This window comes from Sparus aurata, chromosome 23, assembly GCF_900880675.1.
Source record: "Sparus aurata chromosome 23, fSpaAur1.1, whole genome shotgun sequence".
Classification (NCBI taxonomy): domain Eukaryota; kingdom Metazoa; phylum Chordata; class Actinopteri; order Spariformes; family Sparidae; genus Sparus; species Sparus aurata.
The window spans coordinates 26,539,768-26,564,056 of record NC_044209.1 but is presented as its reverse complement, the minus strand read 5'-3'; the positions used below and the strand labels follow the sequence as shown (position 1 = coordinate 26,564,056).

Below are 24,289 nucleotides of genomic sequence, written 5' to 3'. Positions count from 1 at the left end.
CAGGTTCAACATTATCTTAACATATATGCACATTTACATAGGTAGTATGTCATACATAGACAATTGTCAGAACATATATCTTTTTTATTTTTTATCAAATTTTTTTAATTTTATATACTATTTGAATCCCAAATTGGGAAATGTCCTTTTCCACTCACATTACACACAGGTGCGCTCACACATGCAGTGTAGAGGAGATGAGCGAAGGGGCTGCCACACATGCCACAGCGCCCAACGAGCAGTGTTGGGGGTTGGTGCCTTGCTCAAGGGCACCTCGGCAATGCCCAGGATGTGATTGCCGAGGAGAGAGACGTGATCCCCAGGAGAGGTCACACAGTAGAGGTTAAACTATAAGCACAGAGTTTCATAAGTATAAAGGAGACTTTTACAGCGCATTTCAGGAAATGTTTGTTGCCACAGGAAATATTGAATCAGGGCTGCAGTGTTCAGACTGATCCAGACTCTGGAGCCCCCTAATGGTTAAAAGTGAGATCTTAAAAGGGAAACTTGAGTGTTTGAGTGTCACTGAGCAGAATGTCGTATGTGCAGAGTTTGACTCCAGAAGGCTGCTTTCACTTACATCTGCTGAAAGAAGCTTTCCATTTTTTTTTGTATCTGAGTTTAAAGTGTGCACATTCAAGCTTGATTTTTCTTATATCTGAGATAGTTTGGAGGCTAATGAACAACTTTCACAAGTTTTTTTTTTGTATATAGACCATGATCCCATTTATAAAAGCAATAAAAGCAGAAAATGTCTAAGCGGATGAACACTTGTTATAAGAACTGGATAGTTTTAGTTGTAACCATGTCCCACCATTAATGATTGCTGATGGCTACAAAAACTCTCAACCAAAGATCACCCAAAGAAGTTTTTGTTTGGAGCTCTTTTTCCCTGTCTGAGTACTTTATGATAGTAATCCCATGGAACAGAACAGAAATACACCATTACTCTTTTTATATGTAGTCAAGTGGAAATAAGCGTTCACACTAAAGCCAAACCAAACCAAAACTCTGCGCAAGACTGTGAGCAGTTCTACAGGAGATCACGTGAGAGAGAGTGAGAATCGCGGACCAGAAACAGGAAGTGATTAGCAGCGTCCACTTAGAGAGACACTCACCTGTTCACCGGGAAGGATATTTGCTGTTTTTCAAAGCTGCATGAGTTTGACGGCCTGTCGCCACATGATGTGCATCTGAGTAAGCACAGAGATAAAGTGTTAAGAGCAACCGCTACAGTTGTTCATGCATTTACATTGTATTTCCATTAATGCACTTTCAGTCAAGTAGAGTTGTTCATGAGTTGTAAATGCACTGGCACTGATGCACTTTCAGTCAGAAATGTAGTTTACCAATATAGGTGAAATCATTTGAGTTTTGAAGAGTAAGATATTACTTGAAGTGAGATTCTTCTTGCCTGAAGATGTCCATTTTTGTTTGTGAATGAAATCTCTGTTAAAACCTAAACCAAATTTAACTCTCCAAGATAATTTAATAATAATTTTTAGAGTATTCGGAGAAATAAAGATCCTGTAAATTTGTTTGTGTCCTGTGTTATTTTAAACTTTACCAGGCTACATATAGAAACCTATTTGAGGCTGAACATGTTAGTGGTAGTCGTAACGAAAGTGTTCAAAGTCATATAAGGACACATCAGCGAACCTTAATTTACTCAAAGCTGAAATCCTGGTGCTAAGAGCTATGACTGCAGTTCATTGTTCAATCCTGTGTTGTATAATGATAATAAAGTTTGATCGATGTTGACTGTAGACTACATATTCAGCTCCGGTATTCAGGATACACAGTAGAGAATGATGTCAACATCATTTAATAAATGTGTATGGAGGTCACTATTATCCTCTTATTGTATGAAACTCCTCATCCAAACATAGAGGCCTTAAAACAAAAAAGAATAACAAAGGCAAGACATTTTACTGTTGCTTTTTAAATATGTGTATTACATTAAATGCTAGTGTGTGCTCAGAGTTTAAATTCACTCATAATTTATTTACGTTAATACATCTTTTTAATCTCGACAGCAATACAGAACAGAGTAAGTTACATGTTTAAATGGGTGGAACAGACAATGAGGCAAGATTACATTATACATTTAAAGCACTGCAACAATAGAACACTTCAAAGATAAATCTAAACAGGTACACAGTTCCCTCCTATAAAATATATAGTTATGTAAAATAAAAATTAACATTTAACCCAGTTGGTGTTATGAATTAACAAATTGACGTCATGCATATCTTCAGATCAATAATTAAATTATTAATGGGAAGTGGCAACAAATGGCAGCTCTTAGCTCAACAGCAAACATATTAATATTTATTTTCACATACAAAGTTTATCAGTTAAAGCATTTATTACTAAATGTCATGTGCACACACTAAAGTAATCTTAATTGAAGAAAGTTACATTATAAACAGACACTCTGGTGATATAATCATTTAAAAAAGAAAGTGAAATTGTTACTTCATGAGAATCAAAGCTAATAAAGTATCTCCAAAACATACACTTGAGTCATTGAGGATGATCGGTGATTTATATAAAATGGATCTAAACTGTTCATAGATTTTCGTAAAGGCACATTGTGAGTGTTGCCACAAATACAGGACTCACACTCAGCACTACTGCACTACACAACCTTGTTTTTTTTCTATCGTTTTCACATCATCATCATTGTTTTTGTCTTCATTCTTTAGGGTTGCGTTCTCTGGATCGGATGGATTGTCCAGAACAGCATGTTCATTCTTTGATGTCGGCAGAACTTTGCACAGGGAATAATTCTTCTTGATTGCCCTCTCTGGATAAAATATCTCGTCCAGGATGGCTCGGTATTCCTCTGATGTCTTCTGACCTTCACACAGGGAGTCATGGATCTTCTTCCATGAGTCCATCTCTGAGCTCCAAAGTGCAGCTCTGGCTCTGATGAACTGTGAGACTTCCGTCTCGCTGCCTTTAGACAGACTGTAGCCATCCTTACAGATGAAGAACATATCCACACCAAGGAAAAGAGCATTGAGTGCAATGAACCCTACTCTGGCGGACATATTAAGAGCAAGAGGCCCTTTGGCTGCTGCCTGAGCGATATCTGGGATATCCAAGGCCACCCTGGGCACGTTGCCTGATACTTTCCCTTCCTGAGCCACCACCTTGCCAACAGTTAGAATCACCTCCTCACTGTTACACAACAAAGCAGAGGCAGTGTCAGAAAGCGAAGCAATACCTTTTCCAACAATACCAACTTTGCTGAGCACCTTGCCAACTCCAACAACCAATTCCTTGCCATTTGCTTCTAAGTTGGAGCCTATTTGACCCATGACATCCTCCAGACAACCCTGGAGACTCTGAACATCCTCCATGAAACTCTGGAAGACTTCATTAGCTGTCTTTTGTTGTGTATGGTTTACTCCTTTCTCTGTGGCGGTGGTGACAACACTGTTGACTCCGCTGGTAACTCCCAGTGCTGCTCCACCTGCTATCAGACACACTCCTGCTGTTACAGGAATTAATGCCAAACTAACAATGGAAAGCACAGCTCCAACTGCCCCCACTGAGCTGCCAGCCACACTGGAGATCTTTGCCCCCTTTTTCATCTTATTTAGCTGAACAGCCCCCTCCTCCAGGTCTGTTAGAAACTTCAGCATCCTGGGTTGTCGCATGTTGAACTTATCGATGAAACCAGAACATGAAACATCCGGGAACCAGAACACCAGTCTGAAGTTCTGGTCCATCCTGATTAAAAAGATAGACAAAATTAATTTACCAATCAATGCTTAATTAAATTATTATCTGCATTGCTCAGCAACCCTTCAGTTCTTTGACCAACCAACATTAAGAGCAGTTTGGCTCTAAGGAAAAAAAAATCTTCTCTCCTGGATAAAGTACTTGGCTCTCTAGTGCTGTTTAGTCACATGATGTTAATATTTCTATTTTGTATTGGTTTATTTTTTTTCTCATTGCTTTTAAGGCTTTAAATGTTCTGTTTTGCCCCAATTTACATTAAAGATTTACTGACAGCCTATGCGCCAAGGCATTCTTTAAGATCAGGGGAGGGGGCAGCTACTGAGAAGGCTCTGTCCTGTATGTGTATGTGTATAAACATATAAAACATATATTATCCAAAAAAAACCTACATGGATAACACTCACCTGATTTCGTCAAGCAGATTAATGTGATTAAGCATCCTTTGTATTTCATCTTCAGACAAATCCACATCATGGTTCACCACAGTTTCTGTAGCTCTTTTCTGGAAATGTAGTCTAAAAAAGTAACAGATGTTTTAATATCTTGTATGTTAACAACCTGAGGGCAGAATTTTGGCTATATGATATCATTTACATAAATATATATAATATCATATGGCCCAAACTAACTACTTAGATGTAATACGTACCTCAATTCCAAATGCTGATTAATGTGAATTCTTTGTGTGTCATCTTCAGACAGATTCCCACCGAGGTCTGCCAGATGTTTTTTAGTCATTAGGAGGCGCTAACTGAAATGGGAACAATTAAAGTTGCTGAGAGCACATTTTTAAAAATTAAAATAAGCTCTATATTCCAACAGTAATCACTGTGATAGAGTGTTTGGTCAGTAACACATTTCTTTCTCCCCCTGCTCATGCACTAAAGGACAGATGAGGGGATTACAAGATGTAAAATGGACAGGAAGTTAGCTAAACAGCAAAGCTTACAGCATTTTAATTATTTTATTCTATCTAACTATTAATATTAATTGCTGGAAAGTAAAGCATGTTTGACTATTGTACTTGAATTTCTTTGAAGCTGTTTTGCATTTTAGCTAACTAGCTGTCTGTTTTGCAGTTAGCAATCCACTTCCTCCTCTCTACATCACCACATGAACAAACAGCAGTAATCATGAGACACAGCAGCAAACAGGAGCAAACATCCTGCTGTTAACGTGTTCACGAGCAGACGGGACCGCCTCTTTATGGAGTTCTCTGTCCTGATTGGATAAAGTTGGCAGGGATACCAGAACATTTATTATTCTCTTTAACTGCATGGGACATGGATTACTGACCAAACACTCTAAAAGATTACTGATGGAATATAGAGCGATTTTTAACACTTATACATTTTTACTTTTAATCAATGATTTTCTGGTTTTAAGTAATTATCTATTATTTCAGATTCATATCTAAAAGCTCGAAAGCAAGGTGTGCCAATAACAAAAAATAATAAGACCTTTTCTCCAACATCTCACAGATTATCCGGGCGGTCTTTATGTATTCGCCCAACTTGTACGACAGCACTTCCACATTCTGAAGTTTGGGGAGGAAGAAGACACTTGCATCTTTTTTAAACTTGAGGAGGAGAGGACAGATTAGTTGTGCGGCGATGATGACATCCTGAACATGTTCAAGGCTGATCCCTCCTGGCAGGTGTAACACCTGGTTCTCCTCCATGAACACATGAAGTGAGGTGACCGCCAGCTTCTCCACTGCCTCCAGGAAGTGGTCGAGCTTCTTCAGACCTTCCAGAGTGTCTGCAAGCACAGCAGCCAGCAGCTCCTCACGGCTGCTGTATGTGGTCTCTGACTGGGTAACATGGCTGAAGCTCAGGTCAACTTTTTCAGCTTTGTCTTTGATTTCATTCAGCTTGCTCAACTCTTTCTCCCTTGCATCCTTCCATGTAGAGATCCCCTCACAGAATCCGCTCAATGTGTTAATGTCGGTGAGGGTATCTGTGGTGTATTGGCACAAAGCCTCCTGTAGTTCCTGTCTTTGATAAAGACAAAGTTGTCTCTAGATTAATGTTTGTCCTGTTTGACATGTGAAAACAAACTAAATGACCCATTTATCAGTCTTCATGCAGTTTGCAAAACTGAAAAATGAATCGCCCATTATAAAAGAAAAAAAAAGCTATAAACTTTTGAAAATCTTTTGCTTGATCTTGCAATGTGTTATCAAACACTCAAGGTCAGACAGAATTCCACCAATGATCCTGCTCAATATGTGTGCATGCATGAAATGTACAGGATTTATTCTATTCACTTTATTAGCAGTCTGTATACATCATAAACTCAAGATACTGGCTTTCAAATATAAAATGATTTATTGATGCGGCTCATCTGAAATTCAAAATTTTAGTCAAAGGAATGGAACAAATTCTGATTATTCAAAGAGTCACTTCGTGCTGTCTGTGAGTAATGTGTCTAAAATGATTTCTAAAATCCAGAAATCAGTTAGCATTTCTGTACTGCATCTCAAAGTCAAGGGAACTAGGGTGATGCTAACTTCTGGGTTAGCCCACAAAAATACACCATCCCTACACCACTCTATATATCTGAAAATCCTAATCAGGTTACAGAATCTATGGGTTTATAGTGTAACACATATGGAAGCCCATTTCCGCCACCTATGAAAAAAAATTATGAGATAGCTAAGTCAAAATGATGAGTTCTAAGTCATAATTATGAGATACTAAGTCAAAATTATGAGATGCTAAGTCGAAATTATGAGATAGCTAAGTCAAAATTATGAGATACTAAGTCATAATTATGAGATAGCCTACTAATCAGGAAACGAAACCGTAGCTACGCTAAGTCTAGTCTAAAACGCAAATGGATCTCATCATTGAAGACTACTTCAGACGTGGGTTTGCAAATCGTGAGATTTTAACCTTATTGGAAGAAGTACATGACATTAAGTTAAGCCTTCGGACGTTGGAGAGAAAGCTGCAGAAGAACCAGCTTTGGCGGAGACGCAATAAAACAGATGAAGCAGAGGTGGCCTCCTTCATATCCCAATTAGTGAATTTTGAGCCATGTGTTATCAGTATCTGAATCATGCGATCACAATGTTAAAATAAATCAAAAACACTTTTTCCAACACGACTGACAGAAAGAGAACCTTAATAGCATTGTGAGTCAAAATCTGCGTCAACAACAAGTGTGTCCGGACATGTGCATCACTTTTAAGTGTCCTCTGGAAACACTTCTGTTGTGTTGCGGTCTTTGCATCAGTTTTTTCTAATGTGTTGCGTTGTGGTCTTTGCAGCACGTTTTCTAAATGCTGCGCATGTGTTGTCAAACTGATGAAGATGTTTTCTTAATTTGCTTGTGTTTTGTCTATTTGCATTGTGTTTTCTTAAGTTGCAGTGCTGTGAGCTCTCAGGGCCACCGTACACGTCTGTTAATAACAGCAGTTCTATTTATCACGTTTTCAAGGACAGTGGAAAGACTCTAGGTAAGTTATGAGAAGGCTCTTATAAGGTCATCAGCTTTAACCACACTTGTTTCCAGGAAGTGGTTTAGGAGTTGTGTCTTGGCCTGTCTTCTCACAGACAGCTGCGTGCATGTCCCAACAATACAATACAATACATATCTTCTTTGTTGAGTTCATCAATAACTGCAGGTGATCTGAAGTCTACTTTCTGAACATTTGGAGTCATCAATGTTTTAACTTCAAAAACTACAGAAAACGTATTAGGCTGTGCTCATATTTTTGGCTTTGCTTTGAATGAAGTCTTTAGTCTGGAAAGTAACAACATTAATATTCTTTACCTTTTTCCCGACATCTGTTCGTCTTCACTTGGTACGCTGTCTACAACTCCTTGCTGGTTAACTTGTTATCAGCTGTGGAGAAAAAAGAATAAAGGTCAAGATTTTTAAATGTTTTCTGCCTTTAAATACAGATTTTTGTTGCATTAAGTGAGCAACATTTTGTGAACTTCAGTGTAAACACACATTGTTTTTGTTTATCTCTTACATATGAACCTCACCCAAGCTGTGGCGGAATTTTAAAGTTTTTGAGTTTCCAGTATTTTTATGTTTCCCCTGACTTGGTCCTGTCCTGTTATTATAAAACAGAATATAATGGCCAGATTAGGGAAAAAGTCAGATACCACAGACAGGAGAGATGATGTTACTTACTGAATTATGGATTCATTTCTCATTTACCCTTTCTAATGTCAGAGCCTCTAGTTCCTGTAGAACTAGACATAATGCCTGTAGATTTTACACATTAATAATCAAAATACAAAAAAAAAACCCACAAAAGTTACTCCATAACTTTACCTTTGCTGTTTGTCTCCACTTGACACACTGTCTATGACTCCTTGTAGCTCTATTATAGGCTGACAGCTGTGGTGGCAAAAGGAAAATAAGTCAGGATTAAAAGTTTTTCATCCTGTAACAGTTTTTGTTTAAGATAGTGAGACAAAATGTTCTTTGTGAAAATAAAAATGAAAGTTAGCATAGACCAAGAAAGGCATTTATATATCGCTGGTGTCAGTCTGACTCTTTTTCATGTACTTGTTGCATCTTGAGCTGTTGTGACAAGTGAACTTCCCCGTTGTGGGATAAATAAAGTCTTTACATTCTAATCTAATCGATTACTTCTTCATATGAGAAGGCATAGGCTGGAAAGCAGATTTTTGGATCAGTTGTTTTATAGGAAGCTCAAACAGCATATATAAACCATGGATCATGTAACTGGTTTGATTATGGTTGACTTTAAGACATCTAATCTTATACATATTATAAGCCTACAGACCTTTAAATCAATGACTGGGGTGAGTGTATTGCAGTCGAGAGGGTCCAAAGAAAATAATCATACCCAGAACTTGACGGCCCCCCTCACATAAGGAGATATTAAAGAAAGTGGTTCTAATTGTCAAACACATTTTAAAACAAATCAGGCACTGCTACAGGCGTAATCATCATTCAGTCAACCTTATATATGTTTGTATACAGTTTGTAAATAAGTGCCTGAGCCACAGAGGTTATGTTGGTTAGTTTACACAATATTACACAAAAACTACTGAATGAATTTCTGCTAAACTTGAATAGAAGATGAGGTCCAACTGAATGGACCCGATTACCTTTTGGTGTGGATCCGGATGAAAGGAGGGATCAGACAGTTTCACTGTCTTTAACACTGCCAGCATGTGATTTACAAAACTTGTTTCTCAGGGAATAATACATGGATCTTGATGAACAATCAAATATTTAGGTGGCTGGTCTCGCTGAGTAAGTAATAAAAGTCGGGCCTTGGTTGTGGCAAACACTCTACGTGACATTCTAGGTTAGATTCTTTTTTTTACTAAAGGTACGTGACGAGGAACTGATCCTGTGGCAACAAAATGCTGCTCCTGCAAAATGACTTCTCCACTAGTAACACTGTAACTCTTCACAGAACACACCGGTCAGTTTTTGTAAATGCTGCCTTGGTCCTGGTAGTATAGTATAGTTTGCAATGTGTCTGCGCATGTGACAAAAAGAAATAATCACCTTTGTACTCAGTTTTAGTTTAGTAAAAATAAGCTCTTGAAAACTAAGTTACCCACTTCATTCGCCAGATTTATATACCTCTGTTATCTGTGTTGTGACAACTGAAAATCAGTCGCTTGTCTAACGCAGATGAAAGTTGGTCAAATACCAAGTTTGACACTATATTTCTTTTTTAGAAGTTCTTTATTGCTTGCAAGCAAGAGTCACACATCATCAGCGTATAGAAACAAAAATTATCTTTACATACGTACATTTCTTAAGGTAGTGTTATACACCAACCATTGTCAGAACATATATCCCCAGGAGAGGTCACACAGTAGAGACTAAAAAACACCCTTCAGGATGAACTCCTTAACTGAGTTCTCACCTATGTTAGTTTTTACACCCCTCTGTATCATATTAATGTTGCACAATATTTGTTAGATTACATATGTAAAAACAACATATGAAAATAATAGAGGGACATAAAGGAGAATTCCCCTCACATCTGCCTTTATCATTTCTATCATTAAAACCAGAACTCGTAAACTAAAAGCAGACAGTCTAATAACTTTAAGTGTAATGGGGACCTTTACAGCGCATTTCATGAAGTGTTTGTTGCAACAGGAAATATTGGATCAGGGCTGCAGTGTTCAAACTGATCCAGACTCTGAAGCCCCCTAATGGTTAAACGTGAGATCTCAAAAGGGAAACTTGAGTGTTTGAGAGTCACTGAGCAGAATGACGTATGTGCAGAGTTTGACTCCAGAAGGCTGCTTTCACTTACATCTGCCGAAGGAAGTTTTACCTTTTTTATTTACAGTCTGAGTTAAAAGTGTGCAAGTTCAAGCTTCATCTTTCTTATATCAAAGGTAGTTTGGAGGCTGATGAACAACTTTCACAAGTGTTTTTTTTGTATATAGACCATGATTCCATTTATAAAAGCAGTAAAAGAGGAAAACAACTAAGGGGTTACCATGAATGCTTTTTGATGGCTACAAAAACTCTCAGAATAACCAAAGATCGCCCAGAGACGGCTGTCGGACTACTTTAAGATAGTAATCCCATGGAACAGGACAGAAATACACCATTACTCTTTGTATAGAAACCTATATGAGGCTGAACCTGTTAGTGGTAGTCATAACGAAAGTGTTCAAAGTCATACAAGGACACCCTAGCTAACCTTAATTTATCCAAAGCTGATATCCTGATGCAGAGAGCTATGACTGCACTTCATTGTTCAATCCTGTGTTGTATAATGACAATAAAGCTTGATCGTGGTTGATTGGACACTACATATTCAGCTCTGGTATTCAGGAGAAACACTACAGAATGATGTCAGCACCATTTAATGAATGTGTATGAAGGTCACTATTATCCACTTAATGTATGAAGCTCCTCATCTAAAGATAGAGGCCTTAAAACAAAAAAGAATCACAAACACAAGACATTTTACTGTTACTTTTACAATCTGTTACATTAAATGCGTCAAATATGTGCTCAGAATCTAATTTCATTTGGATGTATTTACGTTAATACATCTTTTTAATCTCGACAGCGATACAGAACAGAGTAAGTTACATGTTTAAATGGCGGTACTGACAATGAGGCGAGATTACATTATACATTTGAAGCACTGCAACAATAGAACATTTCAAAGATAAGCAAATTGACGTCATGTATATCTTCAGATCAGTAATCAAATCATTTACGGCAAGTGGCTACAAATTGCAGCTTTTAGCTCAACAGCAAACATATTAATATTTATTTTCACATATGTTTATCAGTTAAAACCCATATTACTAAATGTCATGTGCACATACTAAAGTAATCTTAATTGAAAAACAATACATCATATTAACAGGCATTTTGGTGACATAATCATTTAAAATATGACAGTGAAATTGTTAACTTCATCAGAATTGAAGCTAATAAATTATCTCCAAAATATACGCTTGAATGATTGAGGATGATCAGTGATTTATGTAAAATGGATCCAAACATGAGAGAAGAGAATAAACACCAGTTACAGTGGCCGGACTTTGGATATATCTGAAATACTGCCAGCTGGAGTGAAGTTGAGCCATGTTAGCAGCACAACATTTTGTTCATGGTCCTCAAAGAAATATATCAGTATCTGTTTGATGGATTAACACACCATTCTATAATCGTACCCCGATGATGAAACTTTCTATTTGGCTAAGTCTTTTGTAAGACCACCATGAGTTTCATACATTGTATTTTTTTGTGAAATGTCTCCATAACTATTAGATGGACCTTATTTTAGCTGTGTTCGCAGGATATTAACTTCGTAAAAATTTGCAACCAGCTCCAGGTAACAAATCTTCTTGTTTATATCCATGTTTATCAGTCATATTATGGTGTAAATACATGTTTACAACAGGCTTGTAGTCATCAGTTGTTTTTGATTTGATGTGATAAAAACCTTCTCTTTGTCTGAGAAGAACTTTCCTAAATTGATGAACCACATTTTACAAGATATGGAAGAATCCTCTTTATTGACAGTAAAGTTTAGTACAAACAGTTATTTTTACTCTTATTTTTTTTTGATATCTTATGAATGAATTCAAACAGTCTTTCCTTGTAAAAATAACAGCCAACAGAAAAAAATGAAGAAGTGAAATACTCAGGTTGTAAAATGACTAAAAACAGTGATACAGTCGCATTACAAAATTGAAAAAATACAAAAATGAGACTTTGCAAAGATGAAGGTAAAGCAGGTACCTCTAATGAAACTACAGCTTTGGAAAACACAATTCCACATTGTTTGAAACAAATCAACAATTATCCAAGTACTAATAGCTATTATGTGTCAGATACAGAAAAGGTACATCTAAAAACTTCTATTTGTTATGAGACAGAACATTTTTTTAATATAGTCAGAGATATAGTTATATATTAGTTAGATTCGATTTTCAGACATGATTTATTCATATTACTCAGAATTACAAAAAATAAAAATACAATGAGATACATATAAATTGAGTTGCCACTCTTGTTTCAATTTGTCATCCACTTTCATTTTTAAGTTGTTGCTCTCTATTGCCCTCCCTGGATAAATAGCCTATCCAGGACGGCTCGGTGTTCCTCTGATAATCTCTGACCTTCACGCAGGGAGTCATGGATCTTCTTCCATGAGGCCATCTGTGATCTCCAAAGTGCAGCTCTGGCTTTGATGAACAGTGAGACCTCAGTCTTGTTGCTTTTGGCCAGACTGTAGACTTGCTTACAGAAGTAAAAGGCATCCATGCCAAAGGAAAGAACATTCAGTGCAATCAAATTTAGTCTGGCAAGAAATCCTTTGACTGCTGTCTGACAAATTTCTGGGATATCGGTAGCGCCTACAAAGTCAGCAAGCAAGTCAATAGATTTAACTAAAGCACGAACTTTGTCAAACACTTTGCCTACTCCCACAACCACATCTATTTCACTTTCTTTTTCTTGGTTCGGTTGGTGACTGTTCATGTTCTCCAGACAGTCATGGAGACTCTGCATGTCTTTTATGAAGCTCTGGAAGTGTTTATTGGCCTTCTTTTTATGGTTGCAACAACAATCTATGAAAAATGCCAGAACAATGATGACTGTGCTAACAATTCCCAGACATGCCCCTAATTTTGTCAGACACACTCCTGCTGTTGCAGGAATCAATGACAAACCAACAATGGAAAGAAAACCTCCAATTATCCCCACAAAGCTGCTTAACATACTGCAGATCTTTGCTCCTTTATCCACACAGTCTAGTTTATCAGCAGCCCTCTCCAGGTGTTTTAGAGACTTCAGCATCCTGGGTTCACAGTCACTGAACTTTTTGCTGAAGTCCGAACAGGACTTGTCTTTGAACAAGAACACCGTCCAGAAGTGCTCGCCCATCCTGATGAAAATAAGACAAAAAAGGCTAAATTAGTTAATCCACCAATAAATTCTTCTTATACAAACAGTCTTTTAATTATCATCTTGAATATGAAAAGGAGTCACAGCAGCCCCCAGTTCTTTGACCAACATCTCTATCACACTGGATAAAAATATGTAGTTTCGAGTCAATCTGTTGCCATCTGCAATGTGGTGTAAAGATGTTCAGTATGTTGCTTTTGTTTGTATGTTTTTCTCTTTTATTGGCACTTGAATGTACATACAAGGTATGAATGTGATCATTAAATGTCAATTGTAGTTTAACAAATTGTCAATTATAGCAACTCTGAACCAAAGAAAGGAGTCCCCAGAGGAGACGGTAAGTATATCCTATCGTATCATATGTCTCTCAGCTGCCGAGGGATGCTTTGCCCAAGTTTCATGCTTTAAGTCTTCAAACACATCTTTGTCTGCTAGACACTGGTCCTCAATCACTCATTGTCATTGCTGTATTTGTTGCATTTATTCAGCGTGTTTGTTGTTCTTGCCTTATTTTGTCATCATTGTTAGTGGTTTTAATAATAAATATTTGTCTATAAAGTTTTCTCCTCAGTGTTCTATATTCTTACATTCTGTCACTGAACTCATGTACCATTTCCTTATTGTTTTTCTTGTTCTGCTAATTTAAAGTTAAATGTCCTGAGAAAAGATATGTGTGTGATGGACCCTATTGATTTGATCGTCAAGGGAACAGACCTCTTGGTGTTATTAAGCAGACTATTAATCATATCGGAGTGGTTCTGTGAACTAATAATTTGCCACTTATAAAATGCCATTTCCCCAATGTTGAGAAAATGTTTTTCCTATAAATATATTTTATGATGGAATGTCTTTTGTAATATTATGATGCAGAATTAGTCAACACTGCTTAGAGGTCAGATTTATATTGTGGTGGCCATTGAGTGTATAAAAATAATGTTATATATGTAGTAACATATTGCCCCAAAACATCCATTAGTGGTATCCATGTATACACTAACCTGATTTCATTTAGCAAATTAATGTCACGAAGCCTCTCTGGTACGCCGTGTTCAGACACATGGAGGTCCACAACAGGTTCTGTAGTTGGACTCTGGACATATAGACTAAAAAAGGAAGAATCACTTATGTTTCATGTTGAGCACCTGATTGTACTGTGTATACACACACACACACACACACACACACACACTATATTGACTAACGTACATATGTACACATATATATAAATTATATACATATAACAAACTTAAATTCAAAATGCTAATTAATGCAACAAAGAATTTTTCCCATTTAATGTTTCTGTTAAAGAATGATTAACCTCAAGACCACTGTCTGCAAATGACAGTCAGACATAAATACCTTTTCTCCAACTTCTCACAGATCTTCCGGGTGTTCTTTATATATTTGTACAGCTGGTCTGACAGCACTTCCACATTCTGAAGCTTGGGGAGGAAGAAGTCACTTGCATCTCTTTTGAACTCGAGGAGGAGAGGACAGATTTGTTGTGCAGCAATGATGACAGCCTGAACATGTTGAAGGCTGATCACTCCTGGCAGGTGTAACACCTGGTTCTCCTCCATGAACACATGAAGTGAGGTGACCGCCAGCTTCTCCACTGCATCCAGGAAGTGGTCGAGCTCCTTCAGACCTCCCAGGGTGCCCTTCAATACAGTAGTCAGCTCTGTCTCCAGATCTGCAAGCCTTCTTTTTGTAATCTCCTGAGTCAGTGAGTTCTTAAAATATTCCCAAAGTGCCTTCATACAATCCGGCAGAGTTTTCACATATTCACACATAGTCTCACAGTTGCTCGCTGGCTGGGTAACATGGCTAAAACTCAGGTCAGTTTTTTCAGCTCTGCCTTTGATACCCCTCATTTGGATCAACTCTTCCTCCCTTGCATCGATCCATGTAGAGAACCCCTCACAGAATCCTCTCACTGTGTCAATGTAGGTGAGGGTTTCTGTATTGTAGCGGCACAAAGCCTGTTGTTCCTCACTGTAAGACAAGACAAAATTATCTTTGTCAAATCAAAATGATCCACTGATTAGTTGTTGTAGTTGTATGCAGTAGTGAATAAAAAAAAAAAAAAATTATCAGATGTTGGATGAAGGAGGAAATGTTATACAATCTGACTTGATCTTGAAATACGTCATTAAATCAAGGGACATTTTCATTCACTCAGTTATAAACATGTCCTAAAGCTATGATGAAACCAAGGTTTCCGGTGTCCCCCCAGGTAAGTAAGCAAGTAAAGCCTCCCCATGTAGTGAATAGATATATTCACCAGGTGATACCACGAGCAAAGTTTCATGTTGTGTCGAGCCTTCTTAGTGTTTTAAAAATAGAGATTTTGATGCTCTCGTAAAAGTGCCCATAGCACTCCCATTGAAATGAGTGTGACCTGAAAACGAAAATACGTTGGATCTTAAAAGTGGCTCTTCCGTTGTAATTATGCCTTTACACAAAGGTTTGACTCATATACATTCACAAAAAAAAGCCTAGATTGCATTTTGGCGAGAGTTTCACTTTAAAAAAGTTTTTGAGTTTCCAGTATTTTCATGTTTCCCCTGACTTGGTCCTGTCCTGTTATCATAAATTGCCAGTTTAGGAAAACACTCGTCTCCACTTGGCACACTGTCTCCAACTCCTTGTAGTTCTATTGTAGGCTGATAGATGTGGTGGCAAAGGGAAAATAAATCAGGATTAAACGTTTTTTATCCTGTATCATTAACAGACGTTAGTAAGACAGACTGCTCTTTGTTGTAAAGAAGCTAACTGTATCCAAACATACAACTTGATGCCTGTGGGTCAAATGTGGGAACCAGCTTATCTTGCACACAGCAGTCTTCCTCCTGCTTCCCTTCCTGTATTTTTGGCAATTTGGATTTTGTTTTTATTGCACCACACTGAAAGTGAAATGAAAGTGAAAGCAGTGCAGGGTGCATGGACATTTTTAGATGTGTTAAGGCTAACAAAATAAAAATGAAAGTAAGGACAAAGAAAGGCATTTATTTATTGTTGGTATCAGCATCATTGTTTCATTTGAGAACTGAACTCAGCTGCTGTTGTCAAAACCTGGCTTACAAAAAATGGGAAAGGAGGCAGAGTGTGAAATGAATACAAGTAATTCATTACAATTTAAAATAAGAAACTAAACAAACAGTTAAAGGTGTGTACTTCAGTGGCTTCCATGGTGTAAATCTGGATGTGGTGAGGGATGGTGTGGTGTAGGTGGAGCAAAACAATAGTTTCAACACAACAGGAAAAGGTGCAGGCGATGGGAAGAAAGCAGGAGAGACCAGCCCAGTTAGAGGCTGGACCCTGAGACCAGTCGCTCAAGATCAGGCTGCTACTGCAGCCACCCTCCACCACCACCACCGTATTTAGGTGACTGACCTCTATGAGTGAGTAAAAAAGGCAACTGTCAGGCCTTGGTGGAGGTAAACTCTCCGGTGTCATTCTAGTTTAGATATGTATTCCTAAAGAGGGGAGATGAGGAAGTGATCCTGCTGCTTCTGCAAAATTACTGCTCCACCAGTAACACAGCAACTCTTCACTGAACACACAGTCAGTTCTTGAAAAGGCTGCCTTGGTTCTGGTAGTATTAAAGGCTGTTAATCTAATCTTAATGTCATCATTGGTTTACTGTATATATGGTGTGTGACTATAGTTTGCAAAGTGTCTGTCAGCTTTAAGCTCTCTTACAAAAAAAAAATCAACATTGTACTCAGTTTTAGTTTTGATAAAAAAAATAAGCTGGTGAAAACTAAGTCACCCACTTTATTCCCCAGATGTTTTTACCTTTGTTTCCTATCTTTATAATTTCTATGTTTAAAACCAGAAATCCTAAACTACAAGCACACAGTCTCATAAGTATAAAGGAGACTTTTACAGTCCTTTCCAGGAAATGTTTGTTGCCACAGGAAATATTGGGTCAGGGCTGCAGTGTTCAAGCTGATCCAGACTCTGGAGCCTCCTAATGGTTAAAAGTGAGATCTCAAAATGGAAACATGAGTGTTTGATCGTCACTGATCAGAATGACGTATGTGCAGAGTTTGACTCCAGAAGGCTGCTTTCACTTACATCTGCTGAAGGAAGTTTTCCCTTTTCTTAGTCTAAGTTGAAAGTGTGCACATTCAAGCTTCATTTTTCTTATTTCAAAAACAATTTGGAGGCTAATGAACGACTTTCAACTGTTTTTTTTTTTTATATAGACCATGATTCCATAATAAAAACTGTTCACCCCCTTGGCTGTTTTCCTCCTGTATTGCTTTTATATGAATGCTTTTTGATGGATACAAAAAGTCTCTGAATAATCAAAGATCACTCATAGAAGTTCTTGTTTGGATAAATGTTCCCCTGTCTGACTACTTTAAGATAGCAATCACATGGAATAGAACAGAAATACACCATTACTCTTTGTATAGAAACCAATTTGAGGCTGAACCTGTTAGTGTTAGTCATGACCAAAGTGTTCAAGGTCATAAAAGGACACCCTCTCCATTGGATTTTGAGTCACGTGTTGTCAGTAGATGAATCATGTGATCACAATGTTAAAATAAATCAAAAACACTTTTTCCAACACGACTGACAGAAAGAGAACCTTAATAGCATTGTGAGTCAAAATCCGCGTCAACAACAAGCGTGTCCGGACATGTGCATCACTTTTAAGTGTCCTCTGGAAACACTTCTGTTGTGTTGCGGTCTTTACATCGCTTTTTTCTAATGTGTTGCATTGTGGTCTTTGTAGCACGTTTTCTAAATGCTGCGCATGTGTTGTCAAACTGATGAAGATATTTTCTTAATTTGCTTGTGTTTTGTCTATTTGCATGTGTTTTCTCAAGTTGCAGTGCTGTGAGCTCTCAGGGCCACCGTCCACGTCTGTTAATAACAGCAGTTCTATGTATCACGTTTTCAAGGACAGTGGAAAGACTCTAGGTAAGTTATGAGAAGGATCTTATAAGGTCATCAGCTTTAACCACACTTGTTTCCAGGAAGTGGTTTAGGAGTTGTGTCTAGGCCTGTCTTCTCACAGACAGATGAATGCATGTCCCAGCAATACAATATAATATTCTTTGTTGAGTTCATCAATAACTGCAGGTGATCTGAAGTCTAATTTCTGAACATTTGAAGTCATCACTGTTTTAACTTCAAAAACTACAGAAAACGTATTAGGCTGTGCTCATATTTTTGGCTTTGCTGTGAAAGAACTCTTTAGTCTGGAAAGTAACAACATTAATATTCTTTACCTTTTTCCCAACATCTTTTCGTCTTTACTTGGTACACTGTCTACAACTCCTTGCTGGTTAACTTGTTATTAGCTGTAGAGAAAAAAAGAATTAAGGTCAAGATTTTAAAATGTTTTCAGATTTTAAATACAGATTTCTGTTTGTTGCATTAAGTAAGCAACATTTTGTGAACTTCAGTGTACACACACATTGTTTTTGTTAACCTCTTACATATGAACCACAACCAAGCTGTGGCAGAATTTTAAAGTTTTTGAGTTTCCAGTATTTTTGTGTTTCCCCTGACTTAGTCCCGTCCTGTTGGAATAAATTGCCAGATTAGGGAATGATGATGTTACTCTTTATATTATAGATTCATTTTTCATTCACCCTTTCTAATGTCAGAGCCTGTAGATTTTACACATTATTAACAAAAATAAATAAATCCATAACTTTACCTTTGCTGTTTGTCTCTACTTGCCACACTGTCAACGACTCATTGTAGCTCTATTATAGGCTGATAGCTGTGGTGGCAAAAGGAAAACAAGTCAAGATTCAAAGTTTTTCATCCTGTAACAGTTTTTATTTAAGATAGTGAGACAAAATGTTCTTTGTGAGTCAAATATGTAAAACCAAACTTACCGTCAGTGCGCTCTGCACACAGCAGTCTTCCTTCTCCTGTATATTGGGCAGCAGGTGGCTTTTTATGGTAAGATCACACTGATGAGAAAATGAAAGCAATGCAGAGGATTCTATTGTTTAAGCACGTAAAGTATGGGCCATCAGTCCGTTTGAGATCTTAAAAATAAAAATGAAAGTTAGCATAGACCAAGAGAAGCATTTATATATCACTGGTGTCAGTCTGACTCTTTTTCATGTACTTGTTGCATCTGTGCTGTTGTGGGATAAATTAAGTCCATATAATCTAATCTAATAGATTTATTTTTCATATGAGAAGGTATCAGCTGTAAAGCAGATGTTAGCTCCTGGAATAACAGCTGTGGAATTAAATCTATTGTGCTCTTTGGATCAGCTGTTTTATAGGAAGCTCAGACAGGGATCATGTAACTGGTTTGATTATGGTTGACATTTAGACATCTAATCTTATACATATTATAAGCCCACAGACCTGTAAATTAATGACTGGGGTGTATTGTAGTGGAGAGGGTCTAAAGAAAATAATCTACGTACGTAAGAAATCCTTCCAGCTCGAATGACCATTGCTGAAAATGCAGAAATTGCCTTGCACTCTATTGCCAATCTATCTCTCTAACACAATGTGTGGAGATGTGATAAATATGCTAACCACTGACAGTGCACATCTTCCACCATTCCACCACCCAGACTGAGCAGCAGTCAGTCAGGCGGCTCACTCTGGTGATATGATCTGTTCTCGTCTTCTGATGGGTTTGTTAGTCCTTTTTCAACAGCTTTAGTTTCAGGGAGGGGTTTAGGCCCCTGTATGAAGGCTCCTTCTCACATAAAGAGATATTAAAGAAAGTGGTTCTAATGGTCAAACACATTTTAAAACCAATCAGGCACTGCTACAGGCGTAATCATCATTGAATCAACCTTATATATGTATGTATTAAGTTTATAAATAACCACCTCTGCCACAGAGGTTATGTTGGTAGGTCTGTCTGCAATAATACACAAAAACTACTGAATGAATTTCTGCTCAGCTTGGATAGAAGATGAGGTCCAACAGAATAGACCCGATTACCTTTTGGTGTGGATCCGGATGAAGGGATGGATAAGAGAGTTTCACTGTCTTTAAAGGCAGGAACACACCGGCCCAACCATTGGACGTCTGAAGCATTTGGAGAGACTCGGACAAGGTCGGGAACAAATATGTTTGGTGTGTTCAGCTGCGTCGGAAGCTTTCGGAGCTGCGCGGACGTTGGCGGATCTGACTGAGCATGCAAGGTCTGAGGAGGAGGGCCGTCGGACGTCTGAGCCATTGGATTCTCTGATTGGTTGTGTGCCAGCTGAATGGCCGTCCTGATTGGCGGTGTGCTGGCAAATCAGCGCGGTGTGTGGGAGGGGAGAAATACTGTGTGCGCCGAGTTTTCTATGCACTCCGTTCCATCATTCCCCGTTTTCATGTTTTGCAGTACTGGCACCAGACTAGTTGTTATGGACGAATTAATTTGTGTTAGTTTGGTAATGCCTTGCTGAATGTTTAGTATGCAGCTGTTTTTATCGGAAATAGTTATGTTTCGTTTTGATCGAAAGTAAAGAGAGTTGCGTGCACAAGCTTCTCGTTTACAACGCACAACACAAGTGCCATACGCTTATTGCATCTCGCGCAAGCCAGAACGTACACGCTACTGTGGAGTAGGCAGCACGTCGAAGCGGTGTGTTCAACCTGCTATCAATCATCCCAAACACACTCAAAGCAGACTGCTCACAGACTTGGAGGAGGAGGGACAGAGCAGCATCACATCTCTACGCACACACACAATAATAATGACCTAGGGTCATAACACCTCCCCACCTGAAAATCAAACATTTATCCCCTAATAAATGTTTGATTCACTAAGCACGTGACAGAGCATCATCTCTAACGGCCTAACGAGGTGTCCCCAAACACAAGCAGCCAACTCACCATTGCTCTCTCTACTGGCCACCAAAGCCATCGTCACAAATATGTAGGCCTAGAAATAACCCATCAAGCTACTAATGTAGCACCGAATATTACTCAAACAAATACCAATATTTGAATGGCACCTGCTAGTAATCAAAACCTAAGGCGACAATCTCAGGGTAAGCTAGCCTACACAAAGTCAAGTTACACACAGCCTAACAGAACAACAGACTGCATTATACAAGTTAGGGGACAGGACACCTCACCACAATAGTACCAAACAGAGTTCCATTTATCAAACAGCGCATCCATTTCCCTTACAAATTCCCCATATGTTTGGGTGGCAGTTTTCTCACATTTTCTGAATTTTTGCCTATGCTTCTGGCACTAACTGGTATGCACGAAGTATGGTGGCTTTTATCACATCATATTTTAAAGTGTCCTCAATTGGCAGCGACGTGCACACATCTTGGGCTTTTCCCACTAGCTTACATTGTAAAAGCATGGACCACACATTTTTTGGCCACTTCAAGGTAGCAGCGATGCGTTCAAATGCATTGAAATAAATGGTGGAACTAATGCAATGTGCCTGCTAACATCAAAACTATCTTGGGGTGACTGGGAGGGTGACTGTGTGGCTGAGGGACTGGCTGCAACAGCAGCTCCCTGCTCCATCTCAAGAGCCTTCAGCCTGAGATGCATGGCCTCCACCTCCAGCTCCCGGTTTCGCACCTCCACCTCCCTTATGCGTAGGGTCAGTTTTAATTCCTGCTGCAGACATACCAGTCTGAGTGGGGAGGGCTTGGAGTGGGGCAGGAGTGCCAGCTAGAACACCCAGCTCAGCTCCCACTGCAGGAGCTGGCTCCTTAAACAAGCCCTTTTCAGTCAGTTTATCAATCAGAAGCTCCATTAACCCCTGTTTATTAATATTAACTGGCACAACCACATCAAAAGACTCTGCAATCACAATTTAATCAGCTTTTTTTACATTTTTTTAATGTGTCCATCGACGGGCTCAACGTAAATTCTTCCAACTTAAACTCCATTTTTGCCACCTACAACAAAGAAACAACTGCCAAACAAATATACAGAGATTAGGAAAAAGGATCAATCAAACTCACCAGATTCACATCGACGATTTACAAAGAAAAGAACGGACGAGCCCCCAAATCATGTTACGATTTACAAAAGAACGGACGAGCCCCCAAATCATGTTACGCCCCTGATCTAGGGGAATCAGTGACATAGCATGATGTGCTGCTCCCCATTCTTCCCACTCCCAAGAAGGCCAGGGTCACAGGAACTTGTAAAGTAAAAGGTAGCTTTTTATTTGCTTCAGAGGGAGTGCAGGCCAAAACAACAAACAAATCATCTAACTCCCTACCTTCCCTATACAAATCAAAAGTGTTAACAAAAAACAAGATTCTTACCTAACTCCTAAAAAGGGGAAAACAGGAGAAAAAAGGGTTAAAGAAAAGGCTACTCCCTCCTACTGGCTACCATATACAATTATCTCTTTTCACAAGTTAACAAAAAATACTCAGACTAACAAGTACACAAGGTTTCACAAGATGCAAGCACAGAAATCCTAATCAAACTAGCACTGGTCCCAGTTGGAAGAAGGAGAATGGTTGGAGAGGAAGAGTGCAGCCAGCCAGTAGTTTAAAAAGGCTCCTCTCCTGCCTCTGGCCAATCCGGCAGCAGCAATAAGGTGGGCTCCAGCCAATCAGCATGTCCAACCTGCTATCAATCATCCCGAACCCACTCAAAGCAGACTGCTCACTTGGAGGAGGAGGGACAGAGCAGCATCACATCTCTACACACACACACACACACACACACACACACACACACACACACACTATAATAATGACCTAGGGTCATAACATAACCATATGAATTATCTGTATCTGTATCTGTACTCGGAGTGGGCGGGACCTAATCTGAACGTGGGCGGGGTTTAACCAGGACATCGGTGGGGTTGTCTTGAAAATGTGCGTGGCTTTAACCGGTATGTTATTTTAAGCATGCAGTCAATATGGGTTGATCAGAAATTGTTATATTTATAGCTGATTAGAAAACTATTTACAGTACAGCATCAGCATTGAGCTTCAGATCAATGGTTTTGATCACGATAAGTTCTGCAACAATGAATACAACACATGTGATTGCAATTATGAAGTAAAATGTAATGAACAAGAGTTTTTTATGATCAGTGTGTGTGTAGTGTAGCTTAATTTGTAATATTATTTATACCACTACTACCTTTATTTTTCTATGAAATACAGCAAGAAAGTGTCAGACACTCAGTGTGTGACGTCAAAAAAACTGGTTAGAGCCAGCTGACAGCTTAAAAAAAACAAAAAACTCCGACAACCGGCAGAGAGAGAGAGAGGGAGAGAGAGAGAGAGAGAGAGAGAGAGAGAGAGAGAGAGCTGACGGTTTAAAAATAAAAAATAAAAAAATCACAAAGCGAGTCATATTCTACCAAGCACCACGTCTGAACGAACCCGCGTTTACCAGAACTCTACTGGTTAATAAGTGAGTACAAACCAAAGTAAAAACAAACCTGAAGCTGAATAAACCCTAAACGTTAACGGAAGAGAGCGCAAACCTGAATGACTGAGTGAGAGACAGACAGCTGTTCTGTGTGTGAGTGAGCAGAGCGGGACACAGAAACACATCTGTATGTGTGTAAGGGAGGGGCGCTGTGAAGACACAGTCAGCTACCCAACGAGGATTTTCATTCAATCCGAGCACAGATATTGACTCGTATTACTCGTAAAATACTCGTACTCGGCAAAAGTGCTTTATCCGTACCGGATACTCGTTTCAGCCGAGTATCCGGCTCAACTCTAATAATAATACATAATGTCTGTGTCATAATTGTCTGTGTTTAAAGTATGCATGTTCAAGCCTAATTGTTCTTATATCAAAGATAGTTTGGAGGCTAATGAACAACTTTCACAATTTTTTTTTGCAATAGACCATGATTCCATTTATAAAAGCAGAAAATGTCTGAGCGGATGAACACTTGTGATAAGAACTGTATATTTTAGCTGCTGCCATGTCCCACCATTAATGCTTGTTGATGGCTACAAAAATTCTCAAACAAAGATCACCCAGAGAAGTTCTTGTTTGGATCTCTTTTCCCCTGTCTGAGTACTTTATGATAGTAATCCCATGGAACAGAACAGAAATACACCATTACTCTTTTTATTTGTAGTCAAGTGGAAATAAGAGTTCACACTAAAGCCACTAGATGGCAATCTGCCCAAGACTGTGAGCTGTTCCACAGGAGATCACGTGAGAGAGAGTGAGAATC

General features: G+C 38.6%; 2 protein-coding genes across 2 annotated transcripts; both read right to left on the bottom strand.

Annotated features, from left to right (window-relative positions):
• Positions 1-1,148: 1,148 nt before the first annotated feature.
• Positions 1,149-13,131, bottom strand: LOC115575639 (uncharacterized). Its single transcript, XM_030407857.1, has 6 exons — positions 12,965-13,131; positions 8,047-8,112; positions 5,199-5,750; positions 4,158-4,268; positions 2,715-3,741; positions 1,149-1,193 (listed from the first exon to the last, which is right to left on the bottom strand). The coding sequence occupies exons 1-6, from the start codon at positions 13,129-13,131 to the stop codon at positions 1,149-1,151; spliced, it is 1,968 nt and encodes a 655-aa protein (XP_030263717.1).
• A 1,340-nt stretch (positions 13,132-14,471) lies between these two features.
• Positions 14,472-22,467, bottom strand: LOC115575638 (uncharacterized). Its single transcript, XM_030407856.1, has 4 exons — positions 22,458-22,467; positions 22,395-22,401; positions 21,554-21,751; positions 14,472-15,147 (listed from the first exon to the last, which is right to left on the bottom strand). Exons 1-4 carry the CDS (start codon positions 22,465-22,467, stop codon positions 14,472-14,474), a joined length of 891 nt encoding a protein of 296 aa, XP_030263716.1.
• Positions 22,468-24,289: the final 1,822 nt, after the last annotated feature.